Below are 14,889 nucleotides of genomic sequence, written 5' to 3' on the forward strand. Positions count from 1 at the left end.
TAGGACTACTTTTTTTTTTAATACAATATGGCGGCTGTATGGCAAAAAATGTATGCGGTATTTAGCAGACGTGGTTTTTTAGCATTTTTAAGTACGTAGGTACATGTTCTTGATTAAAGTTTTTTTAATGTCAATGTTGATTAAGAAAGGTTATTTTATTTACTTACAGTTAAAATATACCAAAACACTCGCGCTTCAATAAACCAGAGCCACTGATAACAGCTGATATCGGCGCGTCACCCGACTCCGCTCGCATCCCCGCCCGCTACGGCTGACTGAGTCAGTGGAGTATTATCGCACGCATAGCTCCACTATCACTCGCGTTCATTCATTAAATATTCATTTTGTTCGACAGCCTGACAACACGCAGCCTTTAAAACGTTACTAATTTGTGAAATCTATGTATATAAAATTCCGATGTGCTTGTTTTATTAATCGACACCGATTTTGATGATCCATTCCGTAGTTGGGTGAATGGTTATTAGCTGTAGCGCTGTTATCATTTTATAAATTTAAAATGCATATAAAAATTTTCGGAACCGACAGGATTTGAACCTGCGACTCTCTGGCAATCGCCGCCTGAGCGCTTTTTCCAATTAAGCTACGGCTCTCCGACCATCGATGCCGAAATTAGTATATGCCTGTTTACATCAGTCTTATAGCGACTGTATCATGATGCACAATTATTGCAAAGTCAACATCTCCTGAGGATGCTCCGGTGTCTTAGAGAATATATTGCGGAAGATTTGTTTGAAGAAATATTATGACTGACATTCTCCTGCTTGACGCGGAGTATAGCAAAATATATAATATACTACGTCAATACACACATCGCCATTAAGCCCCAAAGTAGGCGTAGCTTGTATTATGGGTACGAAGATGACAGATGAATTTTTTTATGAATAATATAGATAAATACTTATTATATACATATAAACACCCAAACACTGAAAAACATTCATGTTTCGTCGCAGAAACGTTTTCCAGTTGTGGGAATCGAGCCCACGGTCTTGGACTCAGAAAGCTGCCCACACAATGGGCCGTCAAATTAAGCTTAATGTGGCTCGTTTGTTTTTTAAAACAATATATCGGAGTATTGAAAATTTTTTTTGGAAAAAAGCTTTCCACAACTAAATATGTGAGTAGGCATCTAAAATAACAAATTTTATTAAACTAAGTTGCCTTTCGTAACTTTCCTCGGGCGAATAAAACTACTGACTATACTCGTAAAATGGAAGAGTCAAGGGCCCTCCAAATGAGCCTCGCTCGATATTGGAATTAAACCTACTGTCTACGCCGCATTCGTATTTAAGACCTGTCTAGCGCAGAACAAAATGATGGCTTCGCAAATCGTTCAACGACACAATTTCTGATTTCGTTTCTCTAGAAACATCCTTAGACAAATTTCTCACTGCAGCAGGGCTAGCACGGGCGGCAGATAAAAATTATATACCCTGAAAAGGGATATAATTAACGTGCCCACCTGCTAAAACACTGGAACATGGAATAGGAGAAGTTTACCCCCGTTTATAAGTACACATATATAATTTGGATATTATTTCCACTTGTGCGCCAGTGTCATAGTTTATAAAGCAATGGGAGAAGATAAATTTATATCCTCTCCCCAGGGATATAATTTTCTCCCGAGGGAAAGGAGAAAATTGTTTCTTATCTCACAGTTTTATCGACTCCCCGAGCATTGGCACACGGGTGGAAATAATATTCAAATAATAAACGTGTAATAATAAACAGGGTTCGTCTCCTTCTATACCCTTTTGCCGTGCAGGTCGACACGTTTATTTTACCAGTTGTGGATATAATTGGGGTTATATAATTCTTGTCTCCTCTGGCTCAGGTATCGGAAAAACAAAATGAGAGCTAAGTACCTCCACGCTGCTCTGATACGGGTGGTGGGCTTTAACGATTAATAATGGGGGCGAAACAACGGTCACTTGCTAGCTCTGATGATGCAGTCTATCATCATTTCAACCTATTACTGGCCCAATACTGAGCACGGGTCTCCTCCCACAATGAGAAGGGGTAAGGTCCACCACGCTGGCCTAGTGCGGATTGGTTGACTCCACACACCTTTGAGAACATTATGTAGAACTCTCAGGCATGCGAATTTCCTCACGATGTTTTCCTTCAACGTTGAAGCAAGTTATATTTGAATTACTTAAAACGCACATAACTTACTAACTAACCCCGTTATTCGTAGTGAAACATTCTTACTAGATCAACAAAACTATTAGAAACGGGCATAAACAGAAATAGGTTAGAGTTGAACCAAGGAGGGCATTTACAGCCACTGCATGGAACAAATGTTGGGCGACCGCCCATTTCCACATTTGGCCAACTCGCCATTTGGCTATAAATCCAAAAAATATATAAAATAGGACGGTTTGGGGTCAGGGCACACTGCCACGGAACGTCTGGAAACGCAAATAAGCTCAAAGTGCGGTGACTTTTTAAGCGGTTTCTAAAATAAGGGTTATCAATCCAACGCGTTATTTTATTACCCGACTACGGGGAGGTTTTTTCACTGTAATAATTTACCAAGCAGATTGGCCACCAGCCCGGCTAGCGTGGGCAGGAGACAATTATATCCCCGTGGAAAGGATAAAAATGTATCCTCTCCCACAGCTTTATTAACTCGCAGAGCACTGGCGCATAGGTGGAAATAATATCCAAATAATATATGTGCAATAATAAATTGGGGTAAACTTCTCCTATACCCTGTTCCCGTGCTTTAGCAGGATGACACCCGATAAACGACTAAGACACCGGCAGGGTGATTACGTATCTCGCGACATGCTTGCGACAGGCGTAAATCTTGCAATCACTGCTGTCAAACGTCACTTTTCCGTACAATAAATAAACAAGAGTGACGTTTGACAGCAATGATTGCAAGTTTTACGCCTGTCGCCAGCCTGTCGCGAGATACGTAATACCCTTGCGAGAGGTATCTTTGTATCGTTCGAGTCCATGTAGAACTGAAGTGTATCGATAATGCAATCGTATTTATATCAAAATACCCACCAACTCAATGTCATGAACATTGGTTATTAATCAAATATAATTTTAATTGTTTCTTGATAACTATCTATTAAGTAATTAATAAATATTAGGGTATTTGTAAAATCCTTATCAATAATTTTTATAATTTTTATTAGTGTTTTCACCTAAATTTGGAGGAATTATTAATTTTATAAATTTAAAATGCATATAAAAAATTCGGAACCGACCGAAACGGAATTCTCCTCCAGGAGTGCCGTTGCTTAATTGGAGAAAGCGCTCAGGCCGCGATTGCCAGAGAGTCGCCGATTTAAATTCTGTCGGTACCGAAATTTTTTATATGCATTTTAAATTTATAAAATCCTTATCAATTTAATAAAATATCTGGCAAATTTTACCCACTTTATAAAAATTAATTATATCCCTTGTCACGGGATATAACCGGGGGATATAATTGTTGTCTCCTGCCCGTGCTAACCCTGCTTATGGTAAATAGAAATCCATCGCCTATAAACAGAGCAACTTCGCAGGATATGCAAGGAAGACGTTCTGTAAACTCAAACTACGTTGGCGATTTGGTTAAACCACAAAGGTGGCCACCGACCACGCCTTTTTCTTAAATATGAGAAATTTGTTGTTATATCAGGGTTTTATTGTTTTTAGACCTTTGTATTATATATTTTCTTCGTAGGTTTTTGAATTATCATTTTACTTACTATCTAACCTAGCTTCCTGAGGTCTCACTCTCGTTAACCTATACGTCACGCATGCCACACGCAGTGGCGTGCATCAGGTTCCTTACCAGCAGGTCAATTGCATAAAAAGGGCAAAAAATCTACTTCTATACGAATAATGTAAATGTAATAATGTAATAATGTAATGTAATGCATGTTGTTAGTGCTCTTAAATAAATAAATAAAAATAAAATAAATCAAAATAATAATAAATTAATATATAAATTATAGGATAGGCAGTGCTTTTGTGCATGTATGAAGTGTACGCCACTAGCCACACGGGCGCACTTTAATCATAGACGTAAAACAAATAAATTTTTCATTTACGTTGAGTACGTATTATTTTTACTTATTATCGACATCAGAGTCAAAGTTTTGCGATCGGCCCTGTCCTGACGCGGTCTCGCTGCGACAGCGGTGCGCTCAGGCGAGATCGCGGTCAAGCGCAAAGTTTAGAACATCGCAGCGCCTGTAGGTATTCTGCATTAACATTATATACAGGGTAAAAAAAAATACCAGATATCAAATTGTTTTCATTACAACTAACAACTTCTGTTCCAAGACTTTTTTTTAACTCGACTGTATGCGGAGCATTCAATATTTTACAAAGATACTCTACTTTTACCTACCCTGTCGTAAAAATAGAGTATCCTGACTCGACTGGTTGTATTCAATACGCAGCAGCGGCCGATCGTGATTACGATCGATAAACCACATCAAAACCACATAACATCGTCTATTTTATTAAACCTATGCCTTCCACGTTGCACTAATATGGGTGAGCTTAACGACTATGATATGACATTATATTTCGGTTTGTTTGGGTCCGCAATACTCAAAAACTGGTCGATGGAAAGTCTTGATAATTTTGACACAACACTGCATTTCTAATTTATGTTTTTTATATACAATTAATCCTAAAAACTTCCACGGGCACACGGAATTCTAATCGCTCCGCAAAGTTAAAATCAAAACAAATCAACAAATGTTAGACTAAGCTAGATTTTGTCTAGTTGTAAATGTTAATCATACATAGCTGATGACGGGCAGCGTCTTCCGTGCTACTACTACCAACTCGAGCGATCACCAATCCGCCTGCCAGCGTGGTGATTATGGGCAAACCCTCCCATTGGGAGAGGCCTTTAGTCCAACGGTATACTGTTATATGCTGTCCATCATGATGAAATGTTAATCATAAACCTTGAGGCTTAAATTCGGAACCCACAGAGTTGGAAAAGCTTTATTGCTACCTTAGACTCTTGGGCAGGACGGAGGTTATGTGGGACTCCCCTCTAAAGGGCAGTGGCGTGCATAGAGGGTATGCACAGGGTATGCAGATGATATACAATTATCTCTAGTACGAGCCCGCCACTGCACGCCACTGCTAAAAGGGTATACCAAAACAACAGCCAAGGCATGTCCCTCTTATTGGCTTTGTTAGACGCCCGGGGAACCCGTTGTATACCTCCCAGACGACGTAAACAGCACCTAAAGTAAATATAGTTTTAATTAAAATCGCACGACGATACCGCCTAAAGCCGTAAGTGTGACCCTAACCCCTATTGTACGTACTCCACTCGGCGGGCAAGCGCCCGCACGCCAGCAGTCTGAAGTGCCCTTTACGTCCTCATTAAAAGGACCCTCGTGCGGTCCATTGTCAGTGTGGCGTTTTACGCCGCTTATGGTGAATGGCGCGTAGCAAGGCTGAACGATCTAAGCTTTCGTATAATATAATAATAATAATAATAATAATAATAATAAATAATAAAAAAAATCCTTTATTGCCATACACTATAATGTGTATTTTACCGAACATACTACACGGTTAGGTTACGTTAACCGTTATTTATTTATTTATTTATATTCTTGTACATCACATCATTTAGAAAAACAAAAAAAAAAGAACAAACCCTCATTCAAACAAACATTCATTGTAAAGTCAACATCTAAGGATGCTCCGGTTTCGGAGCGAATCGTGTAGAGGGTACATTGCCGAAGATCTGTTTTGTGTGGAGTATAAGGATTGAAGAAATTATAAATTACACCATACAGATTATCCTGCTTTTCGCGGAGGTTAGCAAATTAAGCGAAATTTTCATAATATATAATGTAGTAGGATACAAAAGGCAGCCTTATCGCTAAGTAGCGATCTCTGCCAGACAACCTTAGGATTAGGAAAACTAAAAAGAAAAACGAAAAGGTGGGTTCACGGTTTGAAACATATATACATACGAATAACTACATACTAATACATAAACCAGACTACACAAATACAACAATACTATTGATAAATATAAAAAATAAAAATAAGGTAATACATACTTTAACATACCATAAATACTTAAATATGAGTTAGAATTGATAGCAACCGTTAATATAGCGTCACTTTAAACTCATACACTTGTAGGAATTTAAACACTTAAGAGTAGAGATACAAGAGTCTTAATCGAACGTGTAGTGACGGCAGACCAGAATACAGATACACCACCCTTCCTTCTCGCGGGTGTCGTACGAGTCGACTAAGGTAACCCTTTGTGCTACTACTACCATCTACAGCGAGCTCCAATAAAGTCTGCCCAGCGTTGTGCTTACGGTAAAGCCCTCTCGTTAGGAGAGGCTTTCAGTCCAGTAGTGGAATTTTATAAGCTATTGATGATTAGTTGTTAGTGTTGAGAACGAACGCCAAATACTCATTAAAACCTATTAAAGTTGGGCATCCTTTTACTGATTTTAATGAACGTTATACATAACCATCGAAATCGACTAATTCACTGGTGATGCTTTAAGACAACACATCGCTCGATTAATTGCAGCAATTTGTGGTAGGGAATGAAAGGCATATTTAAAAGGTAAGGCGAATTTGTAGTAGGTCCTCGGGACGGTTACTTACGATGTATATTCGCATATTTTGAAGTACGATTAAAAAAAACCTATGCAGAGACAATTGACGCAGGTTCTAGAACTACTGCTAAGTACGCCGCACTGCGACCCGAAGTTTACTTAAAAAAATATAAAATAAGGCTCAGGTCCTGTCGTATTCGTAAGACACCGTAAGACAGGAGCAATGGAAGCCGGTAATAAACTGTTTACGACTCGGATCCATCACATTACGACGTTATTACGCAATAGTAGCGTATACGAACAGCATACACTTTGCAAGTATATTGAATATCATTTTTATCCTGTAAAGGATTGTAAAGGATAAAACTATAGATACAGGATAAATAAAGTTGTTGAAAAAAGTAAAGTCAAAGTTAAAGTCCAGCAGGGAAATAATAGGAGAATAAAACATTAATAACCGACTTATTTTGTAGTTAAATGTTAACTTGAAAGACCGCGGTCCGAGGTACAAAAGGGAAAGGCCACTCTTTGTTGTTACATTACATTTTAACAAATAACAACAGTTTATCTCGAAAAAGTACTCGGGAAATCGGGAACAATTTATAAAATAATTGTTCCCGGTTTTGCAACTCATTGTTTATTAACATTCTGTAGTGTTAATATAAGTTACAGTGTATCGATACTCCAAAACCTCGTAACGATTTCGAGGGTGCATAACTCATTGTATCGATGCTCGAAAACCTAGTAACGACTGCCAGGGTGTATAACTCATTGTATCGATGCTCGAAAACCTAGTAACGACTGCCAGGGTATATAACTCATTGTATCGATGCTAGAAAACCTCGAACGATTGCGAGGGCTCATACCAAGGGTAAAGCACGGCTAGCATGGGCAGGGGGCAATATTCTCCCTGGGGAAAGGATAAAATTGTAACTTCGCCCACAGCTGTTAACAACCCTTCGAGCATTGGTGAACAAGTTGAAATACTAACAAAATAATATACGTGTAAAAATAAACGGGGGTAAACTTCTCCTATTAAATGTTACGAGCTTTTTTCCTATTATTGGCTTTGAACACGTTAATTTTATTCTTTGTCAGGGGATATAATCGGGGCATTGGCAGGTGATTTTTCTACTTGGGGCCAAGACAAAATGTTAACTTCTTCTTCCACAGGTTTATAACCTCCAGCATGGCCGTAAAGGTGGAAATAATATCCAAATAACATATATTAATAATAAACGGGGGCCAACTTCACCTATTCTCTGTTACGGTGCTTTAATTTATGTTCGTGCGTTCAAGGGATATCCCCGATCATATGAATATGTGGGGGATATAATTTGTATTATATTAAAGACTCACCTTATCCAGGTATCCCTTGCCGGTGGGGTCGGACAGATCCCATATCTTACTGAGCACCACATCGCTGAGGCGGGACTTCTTGAGGAAGCGCGCGGCGTCCAGCGCCTGTATAGCGCCCGTCCCGTTAGGGTCCACCTGTAATATATTTGTGGCGCAGTTACGAATAGTGTACATAACAATTTTCATTTTAATGTAATAAATTCGTAAGATACTCTGTTTGTCTGTCACACAGACAGATTTTGAAGTAATGTGAAAATAACATAAAAATATATTATTTTCACATTACTTTGCTATAACTTTATTTTATATAACTTGATAAATGTCTTCAATAATTAAGTAGTTTCATAAAAAAATTTATTTCTTACTTAAACCCATTTGAATGTAGTATTTTCAAAAACAAAGGAAGGCATGTTTCCTATTTTATAAACTCATTGTATTGAGTTTAGATAACTGCTTAACTAGTTGAAGCCATTTGAATTTGCAGACGACAACTGCCATTGAGCTATTTATCATTTATATTAGTAAGAGTATCAATAACTTTTGTGGATCCAATACACTCAATGATTTAATATGTTACACTGGATATCCTCATTTTTTATTTCATTACGTAAATTTGTAGGCAACAACACATTTTGTGTGCAAATAAAAGATAACAGATGCGACAGATAAGTTATAAGATAAAACTATTAAGGAATGTATCTCTTTTACACAAGTTACCTGAAAATGATAACATATTTGATATAGGTATCACAGCTTTTTATGTGTTAAATAAGAATTTTTATGCTTGATATTTTCTGACATGTTCTTGTGAACAATGACTCAACAATCATATAAGGCTGAAATTATAAGAAAAGAAAAGATATAAAAATAAAGTGATAAAATATTGTCATTTAGTTTTCTTGTTGTTTTTCTATCTGATCATCAAAAGACAGATGAGATGGATAAACGGGATTGGTAAGAACCTAACCCTGCAAAAGGGTTGGGTTGCTCAATCTGTCAGGCATACGCTATTTCAACAGCCAAAATTTTTAGTACTAATACTATTGCCTACTGAAATTGAACTTTTTTATTTAACTAAAAGTCAGCCCTTGACTGCAAACCCACCTGCTTGTGAGTGAAGATGCAGTCTAAGATGTTAACGGAACAGACAAAGAATTGTGCCTAGTAGTGTCCTGTCCTTTTTCTTTTATTGAAATTATATTGAATGGGGCACCAAAGTTTAGATACAAAATTCAAATTCAGTAAAAAGTTAAAGAGATAAAAACTTTTTAGTGAGTCATTCACTGTATTGCTGTTACATAAAAGCCTGTCAAGTATTTTATGCCCTAATCATTAAATGCAGCCTACATTTCTTTCTTCTACATTTCTTTTTTAGAATGGAGTTGCTTCACATAAAAATTTGGAATTCATTTATTTCAAGAAGGCATACTTAATAGTACTTTTGAAGCATTAAGTCTATCTGTTTTGTAGTGACTGTACCAATGGTACTGAATGCAGTCTTAAGAAGCCAGCAAGAAACTATGCAGTTGCTCTTTTCAAACATCAACATTTAACAATTTAACTTTAATTTTTCTATTTTTTGAGAGAAGAAAATAGAGCTGGATGCTATCAAGAAACTTTGTCACTTCAATTGTATAGTTGTTCTTCCTTTCTGTACCAAATGTATTTTAACACATCATTTTATGCATTGGGTAGGTCATAGAATTACTCAAATGATTTCTGTACCTTTTGTAAACAATATGCAGACATCATTAATTTATCTACATTTTGTAAGTTGATTGTATAGAATTATATCCACTTTTAAAAAATTAAGAGTAATGTTTTTCAATAAAATATAACATACTTTCCCAGATGATTTCAAACCAAGCTAGAAATGCTTTTGTTTAAGCTTTATCAAAATGAAGATGAATATATGTGTAAGTCATCTTATTATTATTAATTTACCAAAATTAGCTATTGTCATCATCATTAGAATTAATTTAGATTTTTTTCCTTTTGTATAATTTTGTATTTTTATTTCTTTCTTTATTCATGTTTGTTATTTACATCTTTGTTTAGTGTTGACTTGAATATTTATTAAGCATGTTGTAGCTACCTATGATTTAAATCATGTGTATCCAATACCTTAGGCTATTATCAAATGCCAATGTGAACATATGATTCTGTTGGTGGTGCTTTGAATAAATAAATCAATCATCAGCCTATTAATGATGGGACATCAATAGTCTGATGATTTTTTCTCCATCTCCATATCTTAATAACAGCATTAATTTTACCAACATTATCAGATCTTTATTTTTCATAAGAGCCACAGTTCCCAATGAAATAAAAGAGCTTGTAAGATACTCTAAGCCTTACTCATACAATTAATAGTTACTGTGTTTTTTTTATTACTGACTGTATACATTTAAAAAATAATTAACTATTTTATGAATAAAATTTAAAAATTTATGAAAGTTATATATATTATGCAAGAAGAACACACACTAATTAGTGATCAAAGCCATGATCCTATTTATTTGTAAGAAGAAAGACATACAGAGCCATCCCAACTATTATACAATCTTATTATATATTAAGATTTCTTTTGTAAATTTAAGCTATATACTTGAGTAAATATAAATTTAAGATATAATCTTCCAGTCTTCAATGCTGGATTTTAAAACAAGGAAGGTATACTTACTTGGTGTCCATCTGTCTGTGTGTTTTAGCAAGACAAATTACAGTAGAGCATTACGACTTAAACTCAAACAATATTAAAATGCCTGCAAAACTAATTATGTCACTTATACACACAAATAGGTATTATAGGATTGATGATTATGGTGTTATGCTACGGAACTCTCTCAGGGTAAGTAAGTTCTAGTTGCACTTCTTTTTAAAAAGGCATAAATTATCACTTTGAATAGAACTCTTTAGAGAAAATCGTGTGAAGATCAGACGAACATACTTACTTGGTGATAATAAGCTTCGTAAATAGAACTGTGGGTTCCTGCCACCTGCAATGGTTCAATCCACATTTTGAGAAGGGGTTCACGATACAATCTTATTTAACACAACAATTTTCAGTCGTTATATGGGTGTGACATTATTGTTCTTGACATTCAATGTTCGCGCAAAATTAAACCGAATTATTGAATTTTTGAGAAACGAACGAGCTGCAACTCGAATTAACACCACTAATAATCACTACACTATTGTCATAAATGCTATACTACAGACGTTACAGAATAAACCTATAGAAATAATTATAAGTTTTAGTAACAGCGTAATCAGTAGAGTTCGCAACACTTTGACGTCGAGTATAGTAATGTTCCAACTTTGTTTGAATTAACAAAACCTCACTGAACTGTAGATAATTTATTAAACTTCATTTGAGACCGCAAAATAGTTTAATAAGCACTACACTAGTAATTTAATTTGCGTTAATTCTACCTGAGTAGGAGAAGGCAAGGCAGCCATTTTTTACATCTCCTCGTCGACCAATCAATAGGGTCCATAGACATTCAAGATTTGACATATCATGTCGGCGTAGTGATAGGACGCACACTCAGTGACGTGCACAGGCATTTATAAACGCGATCTGCTTATATCGATTAAAATTTAAAATCGAATGTTTTCTGCTGTCGTGTTTATTGATTCTAACCATTTAGTTGCTGTTCATATTTGAATTAATTCTAGATGACACTTACACAAACTTATCTAAACTACAGTGAAAGGTTTTAGAATTAATTTGTTTGTTCAATTAAATCAGCAATATTTCTATTAGACTACTTTACTGCCGCCATAAACATAACTTCCTGATATTTTTGTATACTATGGCTAGTAAAAATATTTGAAAAGTTATTTACCGTATGCGTAAAGTAACTAAAAAAATATATATACAATACTCGGCAGTTTCCCCTTATCTTGTTCACATGCACCTTTTGAAAGTGATTTTTCTATTTTTCCGAAACTTTGATTCTGTGACCCACCGCATCACATAACCCGTTGCTCGACATATAATGTGAAGGATGATGTTAAACATTCTATAACCCTCTTTCAATCTCAATAATTGGGCTATCAAATGCAAAAGAGAGTTACAAATCCAACAGGTAATTCCAGGAAGTAGCGCGTTCAAACAAAACACAAAAACATCAGCTTTAACATAAGAAATCTCAGCTTTATCAACTTCTGATACGTAAATAAAACAAATACTTTTAAAAATTAATTTCTTAATTTATTAACAATAAAATTATATTAACGTTAACTATTCACACTCACAGTCTTAATTATATCAATGCAATTCCTTAAAGCAGCCAGACCTCTTTTATTTATTTCACAAAATGGATAATCTTCGAATTTTCTTATCCATTGTCCTACTTTTGGATGTCTTTCCGTTAGTGGTATTATTTGTGACATTGACGAGACCACAGGTAAAGCACAAATATCACACAGTTGCATCTACAAAATAGATTAAAATATTTATGAAATATTTTATAATATGGTTTTACATAATACAGAACATAACAGACATTTTCATCACACTTGCTTGTAACGTGTACCTTATGCCATAAATATAAGGCTCATAATCCAAGAAGTCAGACAGGCCTGTTTTATTAAAAATTAACGCATTATTGTTATATTTATGATGTCCCTATGGTTATATGCATGAAAATGGATCATTTTTAAAGTAACCAGGTATAAAATGGTCAGTTATTTTCTGAGAACGTATTTATAAGCTTAGTATGTTTTTTTCCTCGCAAGTGTGATGAATGTCGTCGTATAAACAAGTACGGTACATCGCTTATTACATATATCGCGTGCTCTCGCTCGCTCGCTTCCTGCTCGCGAGCCTTATACCGCCTCCACTGTAAAATACCAGGTACCGTACTTGATGCATGATACACTATTGACACTCATTGTGATTTTTTGTTCCCTTTGTAAAAAAAAATAGGAAAAATTGAGTATAAATGAAAATTTTGTTCTGATACCTTATTACCGGTCAACCAATTATTCCTATCTAATTTATATTCTAAGTAGTCTAGTGCCATTAGCCATTCTTCCACTTTCTTGTAATTTACGGGCCATTGTTGAGAAAAATACCCCGACTGAAACCAAGATATACAATTATTTTTTTATTAACAAAATCCTATCCCATCCTACTTACCCATAAATGCGAAAGTTTGTAAGAATAGAAGAATGTGCGTTTGTTAATCTTTCATGCAAAAACTACTCAGCCAATTTGATTGTTTGGAATAGAGATAGATTATACATGGACAAAGTCGTAGGTAAAACCTAGTTTTACGTATAAATTCCCTATATATTCGTATCAAATTAGGAATATTTATCTACTTTTCAAATTATATGCCTAATTAAACCGACTAGGGTATGATAATCATTATTAATACCTACTTGAAAACTCAAACTTGTATTATTCTACAATTTAATCAACATACTCAACATCTAATAAATAGGAAGTTTATGGGAAGCAATGTGTGTTCTGTAAAATCGGCAAAATTTGTAACTTACCAATATTTCACTATCAAGCCGAAATAATGTACTAGAATTAAAAAATAATATTTCATTTATTTTAGCTCTGAGAAGTGGTTCCTCTGGGTAGATACTACTACCGTTGCCATATTGGCAAAGATAAACAGCAATAGCATGGCTATCGCATATCGTAACATCTCCAAGCACCATTGCTGGTACTTTTTGTAGGGGATTTATCTGCAATCAAGCAAAAAGCACATTTCAGATTTTAAAACTATAGAATAGACGATGTAATCTCTAGCGCTGCTGTAGAGTAAAATTAATAATTATCATAAAAAAAAATCTTAAATGAAACAAAAGTATTTTAATAAATATTTAACCTATAACAGGTCGGGTCTGTAATATTGTTTTACTAAATATAAAATAATCACGTAATATACCTTCTTAAAAGATTCGGTTCTATTTTCATTTTTGAATAAATCGATTTTGCGAAAATCTAAATCGATTCCTAAAAAAGAGGCTGTCATCGTAACAAACCTTACTGGCGGAGATATTTCATCACCATAAAGAATTGGAATATCCTTATCTGGTGTCCTGTTTCAACAAAAGTTTAAGTTTATTTATGTATTATAATTAAAAGAGAATTTGAAGAATGTAGGTTAAGTGGTACCTATGCTAAATATGTAATAAGTTCATGCAGTACTTTACTTCTGCTATTATTATTAAAAACAAGTCAAATAATAAAAATAAAATTTAAAACAACTTACTCAACACTCCCGACATGATAATAACGCAAAAAATTCTTACATATCATATTTCTTTTTATTAAACGCAACATCAACATTTTAATAAAGCCAGTAAAATGTTTCTATGATCGGAACCAAAAAATGACTGTCGAACAGAGTGCCTGTAATTTATTCAATTTTATTCCATTTGCCGGTGAACTGAATTATGTATTGTCTAGAGACAACAAATATTACTTTGCACCATAAAATCAATGGCGAAGGCAGATCCGTAGAACAGTGTGGAAGACGCTTTTGTCTATTGTTATAAAATAAAGGGGTCCATAAACGGTGCAATTCGTCGCAATCCTGATGCGAGTGTCCTTACGTAAGTCTGATATGAGAACCTTGTCTAAGTCAAAAATATCTTTATTCGAGTAGGCCCAAAAGTGGTACTTTTGATGCGTACGTTACATGAGAAGCACACGTTAGTGAACTACACCGTTATCATATCGTCCGTTAACATATTGCACAATAAGCAAGAATTTACTGACTAGAGCATCTTATTTGTGGTAGCTTTCTGTTATACCACGTTCCAGTAAAAAGGACCCAGCGATCATTTGTCAATTTTAAAGCGATGGTTTACCAATTATAGCCACGGCCGAAGCCTACCAACGGAACAAACCAGGATAAAGTTTTTAAAAACTTTTCATGACATACGACTTTGAATTTTGATCAGCAGCTTC

The 14,889-nt window shown here is 35.2% G+C and overlaps 2 protein-coding genes across 4 annotated transcripts in view; both read right to left on the minus strand.

The window, feature by feature from the left end:
- Positions 1 to 11,441, minus strand: part of LOC120633063 (epidermal growth factor receptor substrate 15-like 1) — a 46,120-nt gene extending 34,679 nt beyond the window's left edge. For all 3 annotated transcript variants that reach the window (XM_039903152.1, XM_039903151.1, XM_039903150.1), the window contains exons 1-3: positions 11,385 to 11,441; positions 10,904 to 10,948; positions 7,950 to 8,084 (exon numbers count right to left, since the gene is read on the minus strand). In XM_039903152.1, the coding sequence (XP_039759086.1) occupies positions 7,950 to 8,084; positions 10,904 to 10,948; positions 11,385 to 11,411 (207 nt within the window). In that variant the 5' untranslated portion in view covers positions 11,412 to 11,441. The remainder of the gene's footprint in view (positions 1 to 7,949; positions 8,085 to 10,903; positions 10,949 to 11,384) is intronic.
- A 753-nt stretch (positions 11,442 to 12,194) lies between these two features.
- On the minus strand, positions 12,195 to 14,343 carry LOC120633480 (glutathione S-transferase E14-like). The gene is made up of 5 exons (XM_039903691.1): positions 14,189 to 14,343; positions 13,862 to 14,015; positions 13,461 to 13,658; positions 12,923 to 13,039; positions 12,195 to 12,392 (listed from the first exon to the last, which is right to left on the minus strand). The coding sequence occupies exons 1-5, from the start codon at positions 14,263 to 14,265 to the stop codon at positions 12,195 to 12,197; spliced, it is 744 nt and encodes a 247-aa protein (XP_039759625.1). The 5' UTR covers positions 14,266 to 14,343.
- Positions 14,344 to 14,889: the final 546 nt, after the last annotated feature.

This window comes from Pararge aegeria, chromosome 21 (genome assembly GCF_905163445.1).
Source record: "Pararge aegeria chromosome 21, ilParAegt1.1, whole genome shotgun sequence".
NCBI classification, from domain to species: domain Eukaryota; kingdom Metazoa; phylum Arthropoda; class Insecta; order Lepidoptera; family Nymphalidae; genus Pararge; species Pararge aegeria.

What these genes read in the sequence shown, in the direction of transcription:
- LOC120633480 (XM_039903691.1), bottom strand. Translation starts at nt 14,265, where the DNA reads ATGTTGATGTTGCGTTTAATAAAAAGAAATATGATATGTAAGAATTTT. An exon ending in TATCATGTCGGGAGTGTTGA is followed by an intron (nt 14,016 to 14,188) that starts GTAAGTTGTTTT and finishes TTGTTGAAACAG; the next exon opens with GACACCAGATAAGGATATTC. An exon ending in GAACCGAATCTTTTAAGAAG is followed by an intron (nt 13,659 to 13,861) that starts GTATATTACGTG and finishes GCTTGATTGCAG; the next exon opens with ATAAATCCCCTACAAAAAGT.